The sequence below is a fragment of the Gambusia affinis genome, linkage group LG03, assembly GCF_019740435.1.
Source record: "Gambusia affinis linkage group LG03, SWU_Gaff_1.0, whole genome shotgun sequence".
NCBI lineage: Eukaryota > Metazoa > Chordata > Actinopteri > Cyprinodontiformes > Poeciliidae > Gambusia > Gambusia affinis.
Genome location: NC_057870.1, coordinates 20,251,555 through 20,277,545, shown reverse-complemented (window position 1 = coordinate 20,277,545; position 25,991 = coordinate 20,251,555). Strand labels below are relative to the sequence as shown.

Here is a 25,991-nt window from a genome sequence, read left to right as displayed (position 1 = left end):
TAGTTTTTTTTCCATGCCTAAAAATGTTTGGATTGCTTTGCTTTTGTTGCATGTGTAGTGGAAATCAAAAGAAAGAGGAAACTGTAAGAGGAAGATCAGCCTTTGGCTTTTAATGCTTTATTTGAAGGCAAATAGCATTTAAAGACTCTGTCACTTAACGAGTTAGAGAAGAGCCCCGATATGAGTTGCACACTGTGTTTTACAAAAAATATATAATTTATATTATCATGAAATATAGTTTCTTAAAATCATGAAGGGAATCAAAAGAAAGGAGGAGTGGCTTTTGGAGTGATGGGTTTTATAGGACTGGTGGTCATAGTTGCAGTGATTTTGGTTAGTAAGAGGAGGAGGTACTCTGGTCTGAGGGCACAAGGATATGTGGATATAGGTGAAATAACAGAGAGGGATGCACTCAGAGAAGAAGTTTTAAACAACATCAAATAGGTTTAGATTTAAGAACACACCCACCCAATTACGCATGCGCACCCATATATATATATGTAGTTTTATATGTATATATAGTTTTATATATATATGTGTATATCTATATGTGTGTATATGTGTGTGTGTGGGGGGGGGGCGTGTAGGCATGCGTGATTTGGGTTGTTGGGTTGGTGTGTTCTTTCATTTCTTTCAATATATGATCCATATATAATCAATCAAACAATATAGGAAAATATATGATTTGAAAAAGTATGATTTGATTTTGATTTGATATGTTTGTTATGCTTAAAAATATATATGCAGTATGTTTAGGAAGAAAGGATATTGGTGCAATCTTTCTTTAAAATTACTAATATCTCTGTTTTAAAAATATCTTTTTAAGATGGTGTTAAGAAAAAAAATTTTGGTGAATCAATATATTAATCTATATATTGTCTTTACATAATCTATATATTGTATGTCTTAAAATCATCTTAGAGAAAACCTGAATGACTTCCCAAATTAAATGTAAATCGGTGCGTGCTGTGGTGGCGTAGGGGATAGTGCGACCCACATTTGGAGGCCTTCAGTCCTCGACGCGGCGGTTTTCGGTTCGATTCCAAGAGCCGGCCGACATCTGCCGCATGTCTTTCCCCCTCTCCTTCCCCCTTCCTGTCAGCCTACTTTCAAATAAGGGACACTAGAGCCCACAAAAGACCCCCTGGAGGGGAAAAAGAAAAAAAAAAAAGTAAATCGACATTGATTTGAAAGGGAATTGCTACCATTGCTACCAGGGAATTGCTAAATAATACTAATATTTCATGCATGAATGATGATCCTGTAAGTCAGAATTTTTTTCAAAAGTTTTTTTTGATTTTCTTAGGGCATAAAAATAAGGTGGAAAATTTTTTTATTATTATTTATTTTTCTTCTTGGGATTTGTCCAAATATTCACTCAGGTGGACAACATGCGCTTAAATTTTTTTTCAACTAATGAAATGCTGTATATTATAATGTGAATATATTTTGATATTAGTTAACATATTGCATAAATATAGAACATTGTATTCATCTCTCATTCTTTCTTAATGTTTAATACTATCTGATCCCTTAATTTAGTCTCTCTCATTCAACTGCTTGATCTCATTTTAGTCTTATTTTGGCTCCTTTGAAAGAGTATATTATTGTGGAGATGTTTAATTTTTTTAAAACTCTCTGTTACTGGAAGATTGGATATAACACTTCAGCCATTCCGTTGCTTTCTGTAATGTGAGAGTACTGTCTCTTCAGTTACAGACTTATAAAAATCAAGGCTGTCTTGTATTAAAATGTGCAAAACACCCAGGTTGCAAACAACACAATGGATGCAGATGGATTTAGTTTTGTCTGCAGTCTGGATCATTGCATGTTGATATTTTTGGCTGCAGTAAAGGTAGGGCCAATGTTCCCCAGACCACAGCCTGATCTCATGAGGCATGTGTTAGTTCTCTCTCTACTTCAACACACCTGCATCAAATGGTGGCTCATTAGAGGACCTCAGGAGAAATTCTGAGGAAGAAGTTACTACCACCAGGCATAGAACCCTCCTTTATTAGCACACAAGCTACAGATTCTTTGAAATGTAAAAGATTCACCTTCTCCAAGAAGTGAAAAAAACACTTATTATGATGTCAAGTTGAAGATCTGGCTCTGATGATCAATACATTCTTGACCACGGGTTTCTGAGGTATGACATGATTCCATATTTATTACTGGAAAGGTCTTCACTTCCTGATCTGTTAAGGCCAGAATTTAAATTCTTTTTTGGAGTGCATACAGGTTTGCATTCTGCATGTTCTGCATCTCTGGTTATTTCATGTCCCTCATCATCTTGATTTACCTCAGTGATTAAGGGTCTTCATCATCCTCATCTTCATTGTTGCTACTCCTACCGTTGGCCAGTAACGTATCAAAACCTTACTTCGTAATGGCAACAATGGACTTCAAGTTAAGAACTAAAATAGGTAAGTTTATTTACAGTAAAACTACTTGCTGGAAATGGTGCATATTGTATATATATAGTCAGAGTATTGATATCAGTACCTGTCAAAATATTGCCACTAATGCAAACGTCAACTTTAGTGGAGAGGCGATTAATTGTAATTTTCTCTAAATACAAAGTTGTTATTTGGAAACTACATGATTAGTATTAGTCTTTATGGGTTTCTTGAAGTCACATTATTTGTTTTTTACCTGCAAATGTTTTCCACAGTAAGAGGGGCCTACCGAATATTCCAGAGTTAGTCTGATACATTTCTGTCTGTCCGCCATATTGGATTTAACAAAAAAATTCCTGCACTTGCAGTGGATGGACAGTAGCTGGCAGTGTATTGCCTGATGCCCTAGTCTCCACTTTAGTGGTCTTTGTGCATTTATAACGTAACAATTCACAGGAAACACAAGAAAATGGCTTTTAGATATCTGTCCACTGTAGTGACCGCTATGCATGAAAGGGTCAATCAAGCTTCAATACATTTGATGTTTGAGTTGGTTTTTCTATATTTACCCTTGGATTTCTTATGTTTCTATTTATTTTTATTTATTTATTTATTTTTTATCACTTCCCATCTTGAAAATATTTTATAGCAAAGCAAGATTTAAAGCTATAAATAAACAACATTGAATTTGCCATTGCAACTCTTTTTATTCCCTTATGATTCAATTCTGCACACCTACAGATGTGGCCCCTTTTCCTTCCCCCTTTGTGGCATCAGCTCACAGGGAAAAATGCTCTTCACAGACATGCACAGACTGAGCCAGATGCCATCACTGACCTCTAATTTATTTATTTCTGTTCCCACTTAAGCTGGGAAGGGAAGTAACCTGAGGAGGCTGCTGCACACTTTGTGCCAAAGGGAGATAAACAAAAGGGCAGGATCACAGTTTTGTGTGTCTTTGCACACATGTGAGCATGTTCATATTCAGAATTCCTTTGCGGCACGCACAGCTGCACTGAACACCTTTCCTGGATTTGTGTCAAACCTGCCAATTTTGTTGAAAATCTCAGAGGTTTTAGATCAAACAAGCATCAAAATCCTCACTCTGGACAAACAGACTGAAGAGCATCACCTTGTGATCTTGTTTTTGACATATTTGGTGTAAAAATATTGCGTCTGTTTTGTTTGTTGTTTAATTCAAAAGAGCATAGCATTGGCATTTTTGATAAGTGTTCAATTTTTTTTCTTCCTCTTTGGTTATTTTAAGGAGATGTACCCAAAGTAATAATCACACACTGCCAAGACCTGGAACAAGTCCCTCCTATTATATGCAGCCAGTGTGAGTCTGTTTCTGGAAATAACCACCCACAGCTGACACTGTGATGTTTCCATTTGTCAGACGCTATCAGTGTTAATTAGAGAGGGCAGCCACAAAAGAGGAACAGAGCTACACCAGAGACACTGAGAACAAAGACTGAAACAGACCTGAGTCATGGCATCATCCACAATTTCTCCAGCAGCACCAACCTTCTAACTTTTAGATAAGACCTCGTGTCTCATTTATGCTTTACCCCCGATTTCTTTTTCAGTTCTCTCCGCTCTATTTTCTTTTTCAGTTCCTAATTTACAGATTTTTTTCTATTTCTTTTGATGATTTATATCCATAATTTTCTTTGTTTGTATTTTGTTAATTGTGTTTTTTTTTATCATGCAAAACATTTTCAATTTAAATTTTGAACTATTCATCATTTCCTCCACTTTGACAGAACCACAATTCCACCTGAACAGAGCGAAAACCCCCAAATAAAAATTCAAGTGAATGCTTAAAAGTTTTAAGACTGTTTAAAGTGTTTCAATGAGTACAAACCAATGCTAAATGGAAATTGTTACCTATTCTCTTTTTTTAACCTTAGCAGATTTTAGTTTAAAAAGATTCATGAGTAGATATTAAAAAATGCTTTGAAATGATTTACTGTGGTTTCATAATCCTTTTTTTTTTTTTTTTATAGAGGCATGCTCACTTTAATCTCCACTGTAAATCAAGTAAAAGAATGCAGCAATCTCTCATTTTGCGTTTATCTTTGGGGAAGAGAGGTTTTAACTCTTGCTGTCATAGAAGATGAGAAGAAACTGATATCGACAGAAGCATTTAATGATTTTAAAACTACATTCCATTTGTAAACCTGTTTTATGTCCTCCTGAGACAAAGATCTAAAAGAAGCTGCACACTGGGAGAATTATGAGCCAACCAGCTTTTCTCTGAGCACATCTGATGAAGAGTAGGGATACTGTGTGAAATAGAAGCAGCCACACCTGCTTGTGAACAATATCTATAATTTCAACCCTCTCCTCTGCAAACAAAACCACAAAATCAGAACAAGTCCACTGACCAATCCCACCTTAGCATTGTTTTAACATTCATCAGATCATTGTGGCACATTATTAAGCTGAAGGGTGAGCAAACATAAACTGAACCGTTTTTGCTCTGCTGACCAGAGTCAGCAGATAATAATAATTTTCTTCGTGTGTGTGTTTCCTGCCAGTCATTTCAAAATAAAAAGCATCACTCACACACTGATACAGCCAAAGATATATATGTATATATATATATGTATATATATATATATATATATATATATATATATATATATATATATATATATATATATATATATATATATATATATATATATATAGATAGATAATATGTTAGTAACTTTATTTTTGTAATATGTCAGCCTTTCTCTTCTTCATCAATCCCTGAGGATGTAACATCTTTTGGGAAACATTTTTATATTCAGCATGACCTCCTTTTTTTTTTTTTGTCTCCTCGATGATGAAGCTCATTTAAATCCCAACCCACCAAACACAGAACTCACCAGATTGGTGTGACAGTGAGACACAACAAACATTGACAAAGCTTTCTGCTGTTCGCCTGTTGCTCTCCCTTCAACCTCAGCAGAGAATTCCAGGCGATGTCTTAAGGAGTGCTTAGACAAAAGTAAGAAAACACAAAGTAATGCACAATCAACATGAGAAATGACAAAGTCATGAGTCTGAAATAATTATTTAAAACCAACAATGTTTAAACTTAGGAGGCTGCAGATCACTGAGTGTAGTTGGTGTCTTTTACTATGACTAAAAACGAAAAATTAAAATGAGCAGGTGTATTCATAAAAATTTTGACTTGTGCAATTTCAATTGCATATTCAGACATTGAGTGGATTCACCACTTTATTACCAGAAAAGTGGTCATCACAGATAAATACGATATTGTCCTGTCACAATACCAATCTTCTGTGTTTTTGTGACAGACCAACACATTATAATGTATAACTGTACAATGTGCATATATAGTCAGTCTCCCTTAGTCGATACTTTGAAGATGCATGTCTTCACTACTTTTGTACATCTTGAATCTGAAATGTTCGCCCATTCCTTTTTGCAAAACAGCATTAAATTCTGTCAGATTGGATGAAGGGTGTGTAGGAGCACATAAGAACTGACATAACAAACAAACTATTCCATTGCAGGTCCGGCTGTAGGCTAAGATTCAGTGTCTTCTAAACCCCAGAGTCGGTTGTGGCAGATGGCTGCTCACACTGAGCCGGGTCCTGCTGGAGGTTCACAACATGCTCATCCAGGAAGCATGAATGCTGCAGTGAGTCAATAACTCGATAATTTAGATAAAATAATATTTTTTACATTTTTTTTAAACCTATTAGAACACTAAACTGAACTTGACAAACTGTTTGATAACTTGGTCATTTGGAATGTATGCATGATTGAATTGAAATGACCTGCTGTGCTCTCTATGTGATTTGTGGCAGTCTTCTTGCCACTCAATAATGTGTCAAGATTTGTGGAATAATGTAGTATGCAATTAGTTAATGACTTCAGATTGCAACTAGTTGCTCTAGATTTTATATAGGTGTATCAGAATTAATGGGTAAAGGTTTGTTACGACTGTTGTGTTTCTCAACCAGTAAGACTCTGTCTTAACTTATTGCAAGATAAGAAGAATAAGATCATTTGGGATTAAGGATTCTCAATCACCTTTGCGAATCCCCAATGGGAACTCTAAAACGCATTTTTCACATAAAAAAAGAAAAATCAGGACTACATTTGATCATCTAAGTCCAAAGTACTTTGGCTAAACATTTTTCTTAAAGCAAAATTGAATATTCAAGAAATCTTTATTCTATAGATAGAGCTACAAAAAAATATATTTTTAAGGTTTCTTTTACATTGGTACCTCCTTAAATTGAGAAAAAAATATGAATAAAATGTTTAGTTGGGTAAGTCATCAAACATTTTTGTAAACTACAAAACTAGCACTGAGCATCTTAATATATCACAGTCTTTGATAGTTTTGACAAATTATTTGACCAGAAGTAGGAAACTGTTTTACAAATTGTAAAGGAGTGGGCATGTGTGGGGATGTGCGTTTCTATTTAGGTTCAATCTGTAGACCTCAACGAGTTTGAACCAGATAAACTCCTGCGGGTTTACCTGGGGTCAGGCGGCCGTCTGGAGTTCTTGGGTGGTTTCAAACTCAGACTTAACGATGGTTAGTTACAATGAAAGGGGCGGGCGGGAGTCATTATTATATTATAATAATTGCTGTTAATATAAAGGAAGCGCTTCCTACTGCAGTGTGAGTGAGTTTGAAGCATCTTAAGTCTGCTGCCTGACTCTGGTGGGGGATCCCTCTAGCACTCAACCCCCCTCCCCTCTCAGATCATCCCTCTGAAGCGCTGACAGAGAGCGGACACTCGCCCACAGTAACCGGCTCTGTAGCAGCCACTGGCTTATCTCATCTCGGAGGATCGGATCGCTTCCTCCGGTGCCAGTCCAGCGTCCGCTGACTGCTCCTCTCATAAATCGTCCATATCTCACTTTTCACTCGAGCGACAAAAAAGAGAGATGGACAAGTGTTTCACTTTCTTCGCTCACAAGGATCCGTCTCTATCACATCTTTTCCTCTGGATCTTTGTTTCTGGACGGGAGGCTGCGGCTGCGTAATGCCTCTGTGAGTACAGATGGTTGCTGTTGATTTATCTTTCGATTCTATTTTTTCCTATTCTTTTAAAAGAACAAAAATGAAATAAAAATAAAGACAGCCACCAAAACACTCACTTGGGTAAGATTTCTAGACGCTTAAAATAGTGTAACGATGCACACGGGCTGTTTCTGCTCTTTCTGGGAAATGAGGCTCTTTGTTTTATTATGCACTTTCAGTGTTTTTGTTTCGTCAGAGGGGCGTTACTATGTGGACACAAACGCAGCTGCACAGAGCCAGTGTTCAGAGGAGATGCGGCGTTTTTATCAACTGAAGTAAATCTGCATTAGCGCAGCATGGAAAGTAAACAGAGTGGGGGCAGAAAGCAAATAAAATGCAGCTGAGAGAGCAACACATGAAGCATTGTTTTGCTCATCCCGCTATAAAATATATTAAGGATATTGGCAAGTGGGGTTTCATTTCCTGCTTTTAAGCAGACTATAAATGTCATTTAAAGCCAGTTTACTTGTTCCGATTTTGTTGTTTCTGGACTAACATGGAGCATTTTTGATCTGCTTTCAGATTCTGCAAAATTAAAATGGGTTTAGCTGCTGAGTAACATGACGAATCATGGAGAGTAAATGCTTAAAGAGAGCAGGAACCGCTGTTGCAAGTGATTATGCATTATTTATAAAGTTACCCCAGTGCTGCACTTCCCACCCAGCTCCACTGCCTCCATCTCTATTCGCTGTTCTCACCTTACAATTTTGCAGCCTCTTGCAGTCTGCCTGAGTGAGCACGATCTGAGAGAAACTGTTGTCAGAAAATAAAAAGACTGATGTGACATGACCCTCTTCTTCCAAACAGGGGGTGAGGCAGTTGCACTCAAGCTAAAGAAATTCGTTAGATCTGTTATAGCAAAGGAATCAGAAGATGGAAGGGAAAAAAGGGACAACACAGATTCCGGAAGAAGGAAGAAACACAAAGGTAGCTGAGAGATTTAAAATGCAGCCAAGTTGAAACTTAAAAAACGAGCTGCGTGATCTGTTCCATCTTGTCAAACTGAACTGTTGCTTTTAAGTGTAGACAGTAGGAAAAAATGGAGATGCACCAAAAAGAAATCCTCTGTTGAATAAAATCAGCTAATTTTCAGCTTGGCCGGCCCTGACTTATGATTGGTAAGCAGGAAACAGAAAAAACAAATAATTTCCCAGTCAGTGAATGCTCTCCAACTAAATGATACCAAAGCGGTTTGGTGTATGTGTCTATACTGCGTAAAAAGGACTTATAATGATTGTATTTTAGGACCAATTAGATGCTATGAAGCAAGAGGAAGAAAAAAGTGTAAGGAACGTCTAGAAACTATGAAGGGATGTTCCCAGATTTTCCCTGAGCTTTTATTGCATCACCCATATTCTTAATGTAAATAATTTAATGACTTTCATTGCAAGAAGACATTTTTCAATGAATTATTGAAAAATGTGAATGCTCTTCATTATGTTTAAAAAAAATCTGCATCTCGGCACAGTTTTACAAAAAAGAACAAACAAAAAAACAGAGATCAGAAATTGGCTGCAAAAGTCTGATTGATGGATCTTCAGCTTGCAGCTGACATGACTGTACTTCCTGACTGAGAACACCAAGTTACTTGCGTGGATTAGGTTACGGTGCTGTTCGATGTTATGTAACAGTTACTCTTTAACAGACCCACTCGCTGTTTAACTTTCATCTATTGTCTGTGAGTCCCGGCTATCCATTCACGCCGTTTTTCCTCTTTCTACCCACCAGCAGAAGAGGAAGAAGTAGCAGATGTGTTGTGCAGGATGTTCTCTGTTTGACCACGGCCTGCTGCTGAAAGCCCTACATTCATGAGAAGGCAACAGAAAGAAGATTACTGGGGGATTAAACACATGCACACGTGTGCACACGCAAACGCAGGGGTGTACTACGGTTCTGGGATTTAACTTCCATCCAACTGATCTGAATGAACTTCCCTGACTGACTGAGAGACTCTAAAAGCATCATGGAAGAAGAGGAGGAGCCAACAGAGGCTCACTGAATGTACTGCCGCTGACCCCACCTTCTTTCCACCTGTCTCACCATCAAAGGCTTGGAAAGCTTTAAATTACCAAGTTGACTGTCCCACAATGTGTTGACACTTAGCAGTAGAATTAGCCTCACCTATTGCTTGCATGTATCTGCCAACCCCTGCCCTGATTTATTTTAAAAAAGACTAGCTGACATTTACATCTGAGAGATCCAGAGAAAGCTTCATTTTTTTTTATCCTGCAGCCATAGCAGAAAAAAAACACCAAGTGTTAAGAGGAAGATGCTGAAGAGAAAGTGATATTTTTAAACCTTTGCTGTGGATGCCTTACCACCACAGGCTTACACATGAGACTGAAGGATGACTGGCAAAACCACATCTTTGATTCCTTTAAGTTTAGAAGTTCTGTTTTTAGCTCAAGCTCTTCTTTTTTTGAATTACATCAACAACAAAGAAATATTCCTATTGCGTTGTTGTTTATGCTGAGATGAGTAACAGATCTGATGTGAGAATTGCCAGAAGGAGATAAAGATATGTTTTATTTTTGCTGCAGCACATCTCTTTTCATGAGGATGTAAACCAGATGTGACTTTTCCAAAATATTTTGGAGTATATGAGGCCTTAACAACAAGAAATACATTTCCACGCCATAGGTTCCTAAAAAAATTGCAGATGACAATTCACCAGCAAAATGTGACATCTTTTGTATAAAACAAGAACAGTCCTATCCCCTCAAACTGACCTGCAATGGCCAGCCAGGCCACCCCTTTGTTTCTCCACGGCTTTGAACTCAGCGGTCACTTTGTTGACCCTCAACCTCTTGGCACCGGTGTCACGGGGCTGGTACTGTCTGCTGTAGACCAGCGCACTGGACAGCGAGTAGCTATTAAAAAGCTGTCAATGCGAGATGCAATCACAGTGAAGCATGCCCTGCGGGAGGTAAAAATCACCCAACGACTGCACCACGAGAACGTAGTAAGTGTCCACGAGGTCTTAGCGCCATATGGATGGCCGCTGCCCCATGACCCATCCCATCTTAGTGCCCTGTACATCATCCAGGAGTGCATGGAGACCGATCTGGCCCGGTTACTGGACCAGGGACCACTACCCACAAGTAAGAGAGAATGATCAATTGTTCATTTAATTAATGGGTCTAATGAAAATAAGTAATCTGAGACAGGTCATAGGCTGGTAAATGACTTTGCCTAATAACCACAAGAAAATAACATGGATTCAAGCAATACTATGATGTAAAAATATTTTTATTTAAAATTAAAAAAAATTTGCAACAGTTAATTCTACTTCTGTTAAAAAGCTGCTGACTATTACAACTAGATCAGTTTTATAATATGTACTATTTTGATTTTGAAACCTTTGCTAAACCTTTGGTTACATTTCAATGGCCAGCAGTGATAACTGTGATTGATGTAATACTTTAATAATAAAGTCTACTGACATAATACTTGCTTATTAAGTTTGTTGTATGCACAAATTAAAACAATAAAATGTGTATGTTTTGTCTATGTTGATAGAATAAAATAAAGATTCATCCAACAGAGGGTTTTCTGTTAAATCTGTCACGATGGTAGTTGCGCATCCCATGCATATTAAACTAGTTGGGATCAGGATTCCATATGTGCTTGCTCTTTGATTTGTGAAAGTCAAATGGTCTCATCTCCTGTTTCCCTTTGTGTGTTCATTCATGCCTTTCCCATTAACAGACCTTCTAAAGCCCATATGGTTAGTCCACCTGGGTTCCGTGGTGTAGGAGCTTCTGTGTTAATTTGAGTGACAAATTTAATATGGATTTTAACCCTTGGTCAACAAGAACCCATGATACTCAGTACAAGCTATGTAAAACCTAAGTGACAAAAATAGAGGAGTTATAGATGGAAGCCAGATAAAATTTCAGGTTGTACCATCAGACATAATAAAAAGATGTGGAACTGACCTTCAAGTAAGTTGTTTAGCCTGCAGGTGTTTTCTCCAGTGACAACTTTACAACTATACAAATTTCTTCACCTATACCTGGGTTGTTTTGAGATGTTTTGGGGGTTTGATTTACTGATTTTAGTTTTATTATAACTATTTGTTCCTTAGTCTCTTTATTTGATTAAATCAGCCTTGTTTCTGTTTTACTTTAGTTCAGTCCTTCCTATGTGATTCTAGCTTTTTTATGTTTATTTCGTGTGTCTAGTTATTCTTTGTTAGTCTTGGGTTTAGATATTTTTAATGTTAGATTCATTTCCCCTACTGTGGATTCTCCCTCAACCCTCTGTGCCATTTTCTCTCTCTCATCAGCCTGTCTTCTGCTCCCTCCCCTCATGCCCAGCTGGGTCTATTGTTCCAGAATTCACACCCCCAGTATTTAAACACCTCTTCTCCTCTCACCCGTCACTGGTTCCTCCCTGTCAGCTCCTTGCTATCTTTTTTCCCCCTGGGTCCCTGTTTTTTGTTTGCTTTTCATCTGTATGACTGTATCATGACAGTCTCATTCACAACCCATCAAATAACGTGTTACCAAATTCAAAACTACTCTCTGTTTTAGCCTCTCTGCATTTGTGTTCTCTTCAATCTACACACCATGACACATTTATTCTATGGGATTTACATTGATGCATATATATATATAATTCCATAATTTAGCTTTGTATGGGTTATATGGATAATGTTCAGATAAATTCAACCACAAAAGGTGATATGTAAGGAAATGAATGTATTGTAATTTAAAAAGTGGAAATTATCTACCTTAGTTTTAGATGCTGTGTTGTGAAATTATATAACTTTTATCATTAAACAGGTCATGCCACCCTGCTGTTTTATCAGCTGCTGAGGGGCCTAAAGTTCATCCACTCAGCCAATGTCCTCCACCGAGACCTGAAGCCTGCCAACATCTTCATCAACACAGACCAAATGCTGCTCAAGATCGGAGACTTTGGTCTTGCCAGAATAGTGGACCCCCATTATTCTCATAAGGTGAGTGTTAAACAAGCAAAGACTCCCACTGCCGCACATTCTGATTCAGGTTTACTTGTAGCTGGGACTTATGCCTCTGAGATGTTTCCAAATACCTTGCAGTAGATCTTCATATTTCTGTGCTTCACTATAAGATGGAAATTTATAATTGTATCTCTAAAACAGGACAGCTGTTGCTCTGGAGGAAAAACATTTACCAGTTTAGAGGTTGTTAGCATAATTCCATCTTTGCCTCCACATATTGAACTGCCCTCTGATAAGACACTTATCTCTTTTGGTGTCCCGGATTTGCATATTATCGTGTCTCTTGTGTGTGGCTGAAGGGTAAAGCACAACTAAATGTAGCCCTTTTACCATTTAGTTTTACCTATAGTTGGATAGCATTTGGTGGATGTTGGTTTGTTCATGTCAAAATATCACATATTTACTTTAATAGGAATGCAAGTGTAGGTCAGATAGAAAATGATATGTTCTGATGCCAGAAAATGCTTGTAATCATCTTGCTTTTAGCTGTTTTTGAATCTTGTGGAATAATTATGTATGTCAACCATCTCTACATGGATGAAACAAGAACATCAAAACATTGGGTCTTTCTACTTTCTCCTTTGAATGTGTAATGTTTTGAAGTGCTATATTTATATCATTCCTGTTGCAGAATAACTTATTACATAAATATGCTAGTCAATAGAGTTAAGGATTGTTTTGTATTCTCATTGCTTTTATGCTCTCTGCAGCTGTTGAATAAATTAAAAGAGATCATTGTAATACTTATGTATGTTATCTCTTCTCCACTTCAATTAGAGTGGGTTGCTATCAAGAAACTGACAATAATTCCTCTGGGGTTGTGCAATTTTTAGACAGAACCATATTAACATTTTTCTCTATGTAGCAGTGCATAAACTGTACTGCTTTCGTGGTTGCACAAACATTCTATCCCCCTCATAACTCTCTGACAACATAAACTTTGCAGTACATTGCAAAGAGTGACAAAAATAAAGTTGTTCATAGAAAATTATTAGATGAAAAATCTATTGTTGGACAAATATCAGTTGAAGCTGTCAAGTATCAGTATGTAAGTCTTCAGGGCTTGTTTGCCAATGAGAACTCCTGAACCAGAATACATTTACTGCAGGGCCAGGAGGACTTTTTATGTTCTGTGATTTTCTGTGGCTGTGGAGTTAAAAACACACCACAGCCACAGGCATGAGAGTGTCTGAAGAAGGACATTTGGCTGTTGCAGAGGAAGTTCTGCTTTACCATTTATTGACTTGGAAAATGATGGATGGATGCTTTTTAACAGAATGAATGAATGGAAACTGCGCACAAACCTGAATACACTGTCCCCATGGTGAAAAAGGGTGGTAGCACCATCCTTGGGAAATGTTTTCTTTAGAGGGGACAGTGGTCATAATTTATGTGGAAATGCATGGATCCAATCCTGTAAGACAACTTAGGACCCTTAAGTCAGAGCAAAGATGGAAAAGTTTACATCAAAGTATATTCATGTGTCAGTTTGGTCCAGTCAAAGTTTGGAAAATTGAGGTTAACAAACACTGTCCTTCTAATCTCACTGAGTCTGAACTTTTGGAAAGCATAAATGACACAAATCTGATTGGAAATAAACAACATAGGGCAACTTAATATTTCTGAAAAGTACTGAATGTAACTCATTGTTCTCTTTAGTCTAGTGGTATCAAGATGTCACTGGATTGATTCTGCCTTTTAGAAGGACAAAGACTTTGATTTCAGTCATCATTTCCAGAATACTTTCGTATCAAATGATGTGCAGGCAAAGCTGTATTATGTACTGGCACCATTATTTCTGCTCTCTCAGATTACTTATCTCTAAGTCCTTCAAATAAGGCTTCCGTTTATGCCCAAACCCCACTCCTACTCCAGAGACGGTGTCAAGTTTTGCACTAATCAAGCTCTGTAATTAGGCTGTCAGCTGTACATAAAAACACCTGAAAGATTAATGGGACAATTCACAACTCCATTGTCCAGCTTTGTTATGTTCAAAGGTCCCACAGCAGTACTGTAACACTAGCAAGTCTGCATGTGTGTTCGTTTGTGTCTCTGCGAGGTTTGATTCGGGCCTGTGCGTGTGAAGCGGTGCTCTCCTGAAAGGAAATCTTTGTCAACTGAGGGCTCGGGACTTCGGGATCAGTTGGGTGCAGACACAGGGGTGCATTGGGAGAGCGAGGAGGGAGAGGATGGAGGGGGCAGCAGAGGAGGAAGGTATGCTGAGTACATGAGAAGCAAGGATGGGAAATGTTAAACCGAAGAGGGTTGCGGAAAAGGGAGGTGAAAAGTGCAGAGGCAGAGGGGGAACAAATCCTTCAACATGAACAAACAGGAAAATGAAAAGGGCCCAAAAACACTCAAACAGAAAATTTGATTGAAATTCAATTTATTTGGTTATGCAAGGTTCCCTCTGTTTTACTGCATGTTTTGTTCGAAAACAGTCTGTTTAGGAAGCTAACATGGAGGACAGATATAAGAAGCAGATGAATTGGGATCCTACTTACATCCTACACTTTAAAGAACTTGGTGCTTCTGTGACTGTGGGTGTGTTAATGTCACACGCTGAGTGAGTGTTGAAAATGCCCAGAAATTGTTCATAACTAGAATGAAAGACAGAAAGAAGAAAGTTGGAAAAAGGTCTAAAAAATTTTAAAAAAGCAGTTTTTCACATGCTGGGTGCAAGACAACCAAAGAAGATACAGGTGAGGAAGGAAGCAAGGCGGTAAAAAACAACAGTGAGATCCTGTTGAATGTGAAGACAAAGAGGAAGAACTGAGAAAACAGTCGCAGCAAATCAAAAGAGAGGAAAGTAGGAGGTGAAGGAGAGAATATGAAAAAAGGTTTGTTACTGAGTAGCTGTGAGGCACTGTTTGAGCGACGTTTTAAACAGCCTGAGCTTAAAAGATGATTACACTTTGTACACAGGAAACAGTGATTTTAGAAAAGCATTTGACTGTTTTTACACAAACTTTTATGTGACATATCAAAACAAAATATTATAAAGGTGTATGGCAGAAAGAAACAGATAAATGTAATTTTTAATAGATGAAAATATGTGGTGTGCATTTATATTTATCCTTCTTTATTCCGATACCCATTCATGAAATCACGCACAAAGAATTGCATAGAGGACACAACACACACATAGAAGTAGATGCTCTGGTCAGCAGGGACCGATATGAAACTTCAGGTCGAACGGCAAATACTTGAAAACTAAAACTCTCTCATAGAATCATGCTTTGGGCAGGGACAAATGTCTAGACAGAGTCGATGAGAAAATTGACAGAACTCAGGAACATTTTGTGAGAAATATTTTTAGACTCTGGTTTATCTTCCAGCAGGACAATGACCATACATATACTGACAAAGCTACAGTGGAACGGTATTCATCTGTTCTAGCTGGAAATATGCAGCAATATCTCTCTGGCAGCTTGTGCTGCGTAAAGAATAGATTTCAGTCTCTAAATTTGCTGCAACTACATTGAAAGTTTGTTCTGTAGATTTGAGAGCTAAGTAAATGTGAACATCACACTTTTTAAATATTTATTCCTGAAATATACAGCAAATTTAGCTGGACTCGGAAATAATGTGACAACAAATATATATTTTTTAAAAACCACGGTGTTTTTTACTTTGGTTTTTGCTTTGTGATCACCTTTATTCATTTTAGTATCTCCTTAAAATTTTCAACATGTAATATATGCCTGACAGAAAGCAGCAGTGAGAGCTCAGACAACGACAGAGATCAACAGAGGGGCTTGAGAGAGACAAGGTCAAAGAGTGCTCAGTTTGATTGTCTGCTACAGCAAAGACAAGAACAGACAGGAGGGAGGGGAAAGACGGGAGAAAAGAGATGTGAAGTAGAGACAGAATAATAACAGGAATAAATGGACTAGTATCCCAGAGGGGAAAAAGGTAGGATTAAAGGTGGCACAAGAGAAAATGGTGCTAAAAGAGAGTCGTAAGACGTGATAGGCAAATAAAAGACTTGTCAAAAAAAACTGTAGTTACTTATTTATAGCTGTTAAGTTGTGCTCCACGACTGGGAAAGGAAGATTTTTAACACCAATGTCTCTGTAAGATTTACTTTCATACAGAGAGACGCTGGCCTGGAAAACCTTGGAGAACAACTTTGAGTCAGGCTGAGTTCTGTAGAGGTTCCCCGCTGAGACAGAGATACAAGTAAAGGTTAGGGAACCATGTGAGTGACCTGCAATGAATGGCTTATAATCAACTGCTCATTTGACAATACATTTTGACAAACAATTTCTTTTTTATTTACAACTCTAAAAACCCAGAATATCCTTAAAAAGTGTGTAGAAACATTTAGAAACGTGTTTAGATTCTGAAATTAAAAAAGACCTCCTTGATGTATTTTTCACAAAAACTGATGTACAGGTAAACTGACATCCATGCTGTCTAGACCAATCACTAAAATACTTCACCATGAAGAATACAACAAACCCTACAAATACAAAAAGAAATGCATAATTCTTCTTAAAATGATAAAATATTTTGCCTTCATAATCAAAATTGATCCATTATAAAATGGCCCATTCAATTAGGAAGAATGCTGTCAGAGTTGATGATGTTGATCAGTAAATATACATAAAAAATGTTTTGAAAATTGGCTCTCTATTGCTGCTTTAAGGTTTTTCACTACAAATTCGTCCCTTACATGACCGTGTTCCTTCATGATGCTGTTTTCTGTAAGGTAATCTAAGAAACCTCTGGAACTTTGAAAGAACAGCTGGATTTATACGGAGTGTAAATCACACACAGATGGACGCTATTTACTAATAAATAATAAGAGGCATTTGATATCCAGTGGGTTTTTTTTGTAGGGTATCAAGATAAAAGGGTCTGGTAACAAAATCACTCCACACTGTTCAGTTTTTCAGATTTTGAAAGCTTTCCTTTTACATCGCATTTATAATTTTGCCCTGTTTTGTGTTGTCACATAAATTCTAATCAGTTATGATGAAGTTTGTAGTTGCAATGTTAGAACATGTGGAGATGTTTAAATTCAGTGTATTCATATTCTACTGTTGTATAACTCAAACTTCTTTATTTCTCTCTCTGTTCCAATGTGGTCCAACTCCTCCCCTCAGGGCTATCTGTCTGAGGGTTTGGTGACTAAGTGGTATCGTTCCCCCCGTCTGCTCCTATCCCCCAACAATTACACGAAGGCCATAGACATGTGGGCTGCTGGTTGCATACTGGCTGAGATGCTCACTGGTCGCATGCTGTTTGCAGGTACTGTGATGAAATCTTTATCAAAGGATTGTTGTGACTTCAATAAAACAGTAATACAGTCAAAATTGTTGGATGTACCCCTAATAATTTAACAGAATCATATTCCAGAATCAACTTCCTTCCAAATGTTTTTTTTTTTTTTTTTAGATTTTATCATAGTTTTGGTGTCTTCCACAGACATGAGCTTTTTTTTTTATTTTTCTGTCCTCCACCAAAGACACATCTTTCACTCCTTGTGGGCTACTTCTTTGCCTGAGCAGAATAACAATGATAATGGAGAAATGCTGTCAGTCTGAAGCAGATGTGTTTCCAGCTGACCAGCTGATTCTGACCTCCACTGGCTCCTCTGCGCCGCAGGGCCGAACCATAGAAACTCAGAAAGGTCATCCTCCTTCCCCCGCTGTTCGTGTTATGTGAGACTTTCACACATCAGGCATCGGAGCTGTTTGCTGTAACTTTCTCCTAAGAAGCAGAAAAGCAGTGGACTCGCTAGGTTTTTGTTTATGGGGGGGAAATGATACACCCACATCCAAATATACCGATTACTTACATCCAACAGTGTTTGTGTAGCACCACCTGCTGTTGTCCTTGAAGCATTTGTATTTCAAGTTCAGACATTTTTGTTGCTACACAAAAAATTGGCTCTTTCTAAGATTCAGTGACTAAGACCACATGACTCTACAAACAAACTCGGAACATTAAAAATCTATAAAAGTTGGAAAATCTCAGAGCTGCTTGCTACAAAGTGCTGCAGCCTGTCTGCTTCATTTAGACCGAATCGTCTTCTGTCTGCTGTCTGCTCACACCTCTGGGATATCCTCGTTTGACTTTATGTTTTTTTATGCTTATGTAACTAAATCTTTTTCTCCTCTCTGCCTGTCCCTGATTGGCTCTCACTCCCTCCCAGGAGCTCATGAGCTGGAACAGATGCAGCTGATTCTCGACACAGTGCCAGTACTGAGAGAGGAGGACAGGCAGGATCTCCAACAGGTGACACCTCAGAGGGCGATGCGACCCACAATACTGCAATCTGACATTTGTGAACGTCTTCAAACAACTTCTCTGAGGGCATTTTGGACCAATTTATAGTCCTTTCTAAAGAAGTAAATATTAAAACCAGTTTAAACTTGTATGTCACAGCTGAACTTTGAGATCTACCTATATCCATATCTGGAGTAATATCACAGTTAATCAATTCCACATCCCGGAGCCACAGAGAGATTTTTAAAAAATCTGCCCATACATTTTTTAGGAGTTTTGCAGTGATGTTGTTTCGTCTGCTGAATATTCAAGAAGCAGAAAAGAAATGGTTTAATTCTAGACTGAGAAGAACTAGAAACTAACTAAAGTAAAAGCCAAACTAACCTATTATCACAAAGTATCTGAAAAATATACAACTAGCATCACATATTGCTTTAATTATTTTTTAATAGCCCTCCATTCGGAAAGCACGTTGCTTATTTAAACTCACTTACTTGGCTTTATTGTATATTTTGATTGATTTAAACTGATTCCATATTAAAACCAAACAAAGAAAAGACAGAATGACAAATGGGTTAATATTAGTTTACCAGATGAACACAATCTAAGAAAGCCAATATAAAACATTGCAAACAGAGCTGCGGCTTCACAGTCTCTTTATAGATTACTGCTGGTTGCTGAATTGATGGAAACAACCAGTGAAACACACATTAGTTTTAAAAAAACAACATTTCTGTATTTTCATGTTGCTTTTCGTAGGTGATGCCTTCATATGTCAGTCATGGATGGAGAATCAAGAAACCCTTCTCGGAGTTGCTGCCTGAAGTGGATCCTTGGGGTGAGTGGAGTTGATTGAGAACTGACTACAAAGAGGCAGAGAAGCAGTAAAATGTTGTTTTCATTTTTTGATACTCCTGAAATTTTTACAAAATGGCTTTTATTACTTTTGCTTAAAAATAAAAAAAATTAAAAAAACTCTACATAGGATTTCCCCCCTTGGAATAAATAGACTTAGATTGAAGGTTTGATTTAAATGCTTTTTACTCAAATGAATATAAACAGTCTTTAAATTAATCTTGAGACAGACAGAGGAATGCAGTTTTCGCATTACCTGTTGTTTCTCCTTCACCAGTTTCTCCCTGTTTTTTCTCTCAGCTGTGGATTTTCTTGAGCGCATCTTGACATTTAACCCCATGGACCGTTTGACAGCAGAAGAAGCTCTGTCCCACACTTTCCTTCAGCAGTACTCCTGTCCTGAGGATGAGCCTGTCTCCTCACAACCTTTCCACATTGAGGACGAGCTGGACAGCCTCATCAGCAAGCAGAGCGTGAGCAGCAGCGACAGTCAGGCCTCCAGTTTTCACTGGGAAAGGTAAAGATTTTTATGTCATGGGGGAGGACATTCATGTTATTGTCAATGAAGAGATCAAGTCTATTGAATTTTTATTTAGTTTTTAAAAACAAACTCAATTAAATTAAACTCACATTTAATTTTTTATTTTTTGCTTAAGCGGAGCAATAAATAAATAAAATTGTCTTCTGAAATTGTTTACAAGACGAAAAAGCATATGCATTATAAACTAGTGTAATGTCTTGTCCTGACATTGACAGTCGGTATAATTGCAGATAAGAGCCTTCTATGATGCACATTCCATAAATCTGAATGGGGAAAAAAAGAAAGTCTTGTTAGTTTGTAGGTGTATTCAACAGTGGGTGTGTACTGTTCCTGTTAATCTTCAGCTGAACATTCTATGTTTTGTTTTTCTTTTTTTTACAATACAACAAAAAAAAAAAAATGACTGTAATTCATTCAGATTTATAAGTGACATAATGAATGTGTGTGCAACTGGCATGCCTTTGGTCTGAACTTGTAAGTGTTATAACAGATAAAACACTAAAACATGTACGAAAACAAGCGATGAGAATATTTCTGTGCAAGTGTCGATTATCGGTAGATTGAATAAAAAAATATCCTTTGCCTACAGGTACGATAACAATTTAGCAACCAACATATGGTCACCATACTCAGGCGAGAGGTGTCGGTGCTTGCCCTCTGGTCCTATTCCAGCTGACCTGGGAGACACCATAGATAATGAAGAGGTGCAGCGGGACCCCAGGGCCAGTTCCAGCTCTCTGACAGAAGAGGCGCAGGTTGGATGTGCTATTTCCCAACTTCTTATTAATACGCTCTTAATATTAATACTCTCCTCACTTAATTAGCTAAGAATTTGCTGGTAATGGTCTTTTGGGCTCATGCATTTGTTCGTGGTTGAGGCTTAAGGATAAACTCTGTTAAACAACAGTGATGATGCTAATGCAATAACCTTCGAAATGTTGTCACACAGTTTTTGAATCTCTTTACATTGGAATTGCAAATGAAAAGCATTCTAGGTAGATTTTATAGGATAGACCAACACATGGTTGTGTGTAAGTGTGTAGAGGAAGGAAACAGATATCTGTTTATAGGTTTCTCTAAAAAAAATAAAAAAAGATTTTTATTGATTAAATGAACTTTCATTCTACTATGCAACTGTCATCTACTAAAGGATTGACCTGATTTTTAGCTCTCTTCTCTTCACCCACCTTATCACAGGTTGACCCCCGCAAATATTCCCATAGCAGTTCAGCTGAGCGTTTCCTGGAGAGCTCCCACTCGTCTCTGGAGCGGGTCTGTGCTTTAGGATACGGGGAGCTTGACTGCGGTCGCTCCTGCGATTACAAAGTGGGCTCTCCTTCATATCTGGATAAAATTGCGTGGCGAGAGGGAAAGCCCCAGCACTACTCGGAGCCTAAGCTGATTCTGGATCTGTCTCACTGGAAGCGTAACACTGGCAGACTCCCTGTGCCTGCTGAGCCCATTGGTGGCAGCATAGAGGACCTAGGAGAGGTGAGGGTGGAGGAAGCAGAGGAAGAAGAGGAGGAAACTGGGGATTTGTTCCAGGAAATCACTCGCTGGGTGGAGAGTGCTCATTCTCGTCTGCACTCACCCAGTACCAGTCCATTAATGGCCTACTGCTCACCCTCCTGCTACACCTCCTCTCCCCCTCTTCCGCTGTCTCCCACGGACCTCCCAGCTCCTGTCTTCCACTACAACGAACACATCTGCCCTCCATCAGTTGACTATGACGAGGACAGACTGAGTCCCCTTCCTTCCAGCACTTCTTCCTCTAATACCCTCCCCTTTCTCTTCCCATCATCGCCCACAGCTATATTTTCACCTCAAACAGCATCGCCACCATCTACTCCACTTGTGCAGCTCCCAGAATCTCAACCGCTGTCCTCTACCTCCTCTATATCGCAGTCTCCTAATGCAGACTCCACAGAGTCTCTGCAAGTCAAGCAAAAAGAGCGCTTGTTTGACCTTGATGTGTTCATATCCCGAGCTCTGAAGCTGGTCCGGCAGAATAAAGAGAAAGTTCAAGTGAAGAAAGGAAAAGATGAAGGCTGGATGGAGGAGAGCAAAACAGCAAGCATTAAAGGAAAGGTGCCCCGGCTTTCAGAGCATAGGACTTCCCCATCACAGACTCCCAACTCCTAATCTCAGTTCCAGGGTTAGCATAAGATAACTATAAAAATAGTCACACTTCAAAATATACTGCAAATGAGGGATGTTCTGCATTCTACAGTAGCAGCTTGTCTTTTTAGCACTCCTTTGGCTTCAAGGCAAACCTTCAGTTTAAAAACAGCAGCTGTGCAGCTTTGGTTCTCAGGCAATAAAAGCTAAGAAAAAACTTGAGTAAAATATAAATCAACACACTTGGCTCTATAAATACTAAACATTTACTCAATGTGAGTAGATCTGCTTTATGCCTGTTTCTATAGGTAGTAAAGCTAACTATCAATCATTCAAGACTTGATGATCACTATGATGCATTGTCTTTGTACTAAAACTTGGATTTAATGAGTTCCCATTAGGAAATACAACATAAATGTCCCCTGAAGTCACATCTCCTGTCAGTAAAGACAGTGGTCTCTTGGTGTGTTTAATTTGTTTTTGGAAGTCCAAGCTCTGATATGAGAACGTCGCACACGAGTCGGGTAAACAAGAATGTACCCTAAAGTTAAAATTATGACAAAAGCAGGTCAGAGGTTTCCTGTTAGTTTTTCTCTCATGTTGACACTGATCACAAAATGACGCTACACCTGAGTTTTGTACATTCCATTGTTGTGTTCGCTTATCGATAAGAAGTTAGATTTTTGGAATTCCAAGTTGAGATGCAACAAGAATGTCAAAATTCTAACTGTGAAACTGTTTGAGAATAAGTAAGCATAGCGTCCAATTCTCCCTGGGTGTTGTTGTATATCCAACTGGGAATTCTGGGAAATCTGACTTTAGAGTACAAAAACAAGTCACAATCTAAGCAGCCTCGAGTTCAGTCTCCATTCTCAAAATTATATAAAATATATTTAAAACAGTGAAGGTTTCAAGAATAAACTATTGACACTATTAGTCCGTTTGTATCTAATGAAACTTGTGACACATTCTAATGCACAACCTCTGATTTTGAAAGTGCTCCTTTGGTAATTAAATGCATTCAAGAGAGAAAATCAAATTATCAGCGTAGTGCCAAGGCTCAAGCTCCAACCTAATCCAATGCATCATATACATGTCACAAAATATTTGTCACTGATAACAGCAATCTTAGACTCTTATGATGTGCTTAAAACCTGCTGTAATTAGCTTTCTAAACTCCATCCTGTTAACTCTTGAAAGAATCTGTCAGTCTTCCAATAACATTTACCAAACGCAGCAAAAGCTTTTTCTAAGCATTTGAATGTATTAACTAAGAAGTAACTAGACAGAGTGTGGTGTGATCGACTGTTAGTTTTATTTATTGCTGTTTTAACACAATAAATGTTAAAATAGCAATAATTGCTGTTTTAACAATTATTGTTAAAACAGTAATTGTTTTAACAATTACTCCCCAATTGACTTACTAAGTTTTAACAATAGAATCTTGTATAAAGTTATGTTCATATTGGAATTTAAAGTACATGTAATAAATTAGTAGACATTTTCTGGCTAAGTATTAGAAAATATTATCTTTTTAATGATTATGGAGTTAGGTAGGATTTTGTTTGAATTTGGAATGAGCTAATCTATGGTAGTGCTCTATGATTCTTCTGCCAGCAGGACTCATTTTTAAACATGCAATTTGTTTCCTTCTCGATGCACCAAATCTGTTCCACAATGAAAACAAAGTTCTCTTCCACGGCTACGGGCCTAAATACCTTCGGCTCACTTCAATGTTAGCAACAGAAAGCTGTAGCATGAGTAACACTGATCTATATTTTGGGAAATGCAGAGTCGGCCAAGTAGCTCTATTTATAATGTACAACTTTTTCAGAACCCTTTTCTATTTATTAGGTTGTAGATGCTTCGGTCTTATTTGTTTGTTTGTTTGTTTTTTAATAGCATTTTTACTCTTTCATTTGGACTGCACACTTATTGGCAACCCCCTAAAAATAAATGCTTTTTTTTTTTTTTTTTTTCAGAATTTAATGTTTCAGCTGTAATTTTACAATAGGAAATTTTAATAAAATTGGGGCCAATAATTGTGGAGGGTGGTGCTGCTGAAATGTGCTGTATGGCTGTTGAAAAATGCAGCTAAGTTCAATAAATTTTTCATACATCCTCTGACAACGGTTGTAACAAGTTGAAATGCAATGCCTTGCTGTGAAGTTATCGTTATCTGTATGCAGAGTGCAGTTGCACCTGTCCTGGAGTAACGCTCTAGAGAGTACCAGAGGTAAAATTCTGAGCTCAAAATACACTGCCAGCAATACAAAACAAGCATGTTTAATCATAATTTTGTCTTTCACTGAATGACCACGTTATAAACCACAGTGATATTGCTATCAAGCATTGAGTGCTGTATCAATCTGCTTCTTTTATGCACACTGTTACCTACAGGTAGTCAAGTATTTCCAAAGGATACTAACACAAGATATACTATCAGTACAACCCAGTGAAACAGCAGTCAAACCACATTTCTGTTGTTAAATTTACAGTAAAGCACACGTAGAATATGAAGCACATTAACAAAGGCAGCATTTGGTCACCATCAACATTACAACTCTGTATTGTCTGCTTTTGTCTGTAATGTACCTCTCACAATAAGAACAAAAACCTTGACATATTTAGAGCACTCAAAGAAAGTAAAAACTGCACCTTTCTGATCCAATAATAGATAAGTTGGTATACAGTCTGACTTTTACCATGTCTTATAGTCTACACTTGTTGCACAGCTTATTTCAGAGGCAACCTTTGCCAGCAATAATGCCATTATTGAGTGACACAAACACACTGTAACACATGTGGTTACTGAGCCAAAAGTAAAAATAGGTAGAACATTGCTTATTCTATCAAGCAATGTTGAACATGTGCCTCAGTACACCTCGATGCTTCCAGCTTGCTGAATGTAAAATATGCCCTCATCTCTGTATGGCTATGCAGGTAGCTTAATCCATGTCTTAATGGCGTATGTCTTTGTGAAACGGTAACAAATTATCTGGTTTCTTATTCCATATTTATCATACTCATGCTTCAGGGGGATCTCAACCTTTCATTTGAGAAAATTTGTGGGAATTTTATTGTATTTGATTGATAGCATCTCTTTTGAGTGTCAGCCTTTGTTGGAAAATTAATAAAAGAATGTTGAAAAAAGATCTGTCTGTCCATCTGTCCTAATATCTACCTAGGCATAGTGTTAATCCCCTGCTGCAAATTGAATTTCCATGTAGGACAGAAAATTACATTTTGTGTCACCATATCAAAATAAGGAGTTAATTTCTCAAAAGTTCCACATTCATGCCAACGAAAGTGTGCTGGTGTCATAGGGGAAGTTCTCTGTGAAAGGGTTCAATTTTGACAACATTTTCAGAAAGGAATAATAAATAAATGCATAACATTGACAGATTTCAACATTGGGGACTTAAAATTTTATCTATAACTATTGCGCATTGATAAGCATAGTTTATTTTGACTGACATGACGAAGTAAATAATGGTATTAGAGAATTGTATGGTAATAAACATTTGCTATTTGTTTGTAAGTAATCACAAACTATTATGATGAACAATGGACTAATCTTGTGGAGGTTGAACCATATCAGGTTTTTTTTTCTTTTATTTTTTTGTAGAAAAATTTACCAAAGTCTGAGAAATATTTTTGCAACCTTACAGTAATAAGGAACGACGCTTTGCTTCTGTCACGCGCGCGACCGTCTCTACGGCAACCAAGAAGGGAATCCCAGCATGTGATTGGATGAGCTGCCAACGTCTTGCTTACAACAGTTCCTCCTCT

The 25,991-nt window shown here is 37.8% G+C and overlaps 1 protein-coding gene across 11 annotated transcripts; it reads left to right on the top strand.

Moving 5' to 3' along the window:
• Nucleotides 1-1,833: 1,833 nt before the first annotated feature.
• mapk4 (mitogen-activated protein kinase 4) lies at nucleotides 1,834-25,346 on the top strand. Of its 11 annotated transcripts, none has more exons than XM_044109961.1 (12): nucleotides 1,834-2,149; nucleotides 2,316-2,426; nucleotides 5,933-6,060; nucleotides 8,269-8,388; nucleotides 9,193-10,562; nucleotides 12,249-12,424; nucleotides 17,560-17,704; nucleotides 18,612-18,694; nucleotides 19,445-19,523; nucleotides 19,841-20,057; nucleotides 20,671-20,836; nucleotides 21,279-25,346. In XM_044109961.1, the coding sequence occupies exons 5-12, from the start codon at nucleotides 10,196-10,198 to the stop codon at nucleotides 22,221-22,223; spliced, it is 2,178 nt and encodes a 725-aa protein (XP_043965896.1). In that variant the 5' UTR covers nucleotides 1,834-2,149; nucleotides 2,316-2,426; nucleotides 5,933-6,060; nucleotides 8,269-8,388; nucleotides 9,193-10,195; the 3' UTR covers nucleotides 22,224-25,346. The 11 variants fall into 11 exon arrangements, with proteins under 11 accessions (XP_043965896.1, XP_043965850.1, XP_043965867.1 ...); XM_044109932.1 differs by lacking the exon at nucleotides 8,269-8,388 and adding an exon at nucleotides 3,667-3,738 and having other exon boundaries at nucleotides 1,888-2,149; XM_044109915.1 differs by lacking the exon at nucleotides 8,269-8,388 and having other exon boundaries at nucleotides 1,879-2,149; nucleotides 2,308-2,426.
• Nucleotides 25,347-25,991: the final 645 nt, after the last annotated feature.

Coding starts and splice junctions, on each gene's coding strand:
- mapk4 (XM_044109961.1), top strand. CDS start 10,196: ATGGCCAGCCAGGCCACCCCTTTGTTTCTCCACGGCTTTGAACTCAGC. Junction 20,058..20,670: donor TCCAGTTTTCACTGGGAAAG/GTAAAGATTTTT, acceptor CTTTGCCTACAG/GTACGATAACAATTTAGCAA. Junction 20,837..21,278: donor CTCTGACAGAAGAGGCGCAG/GTTGGATGTGCT, acceptor ACCTTATCACAG/GTTGACCCCCGCAAATATTC.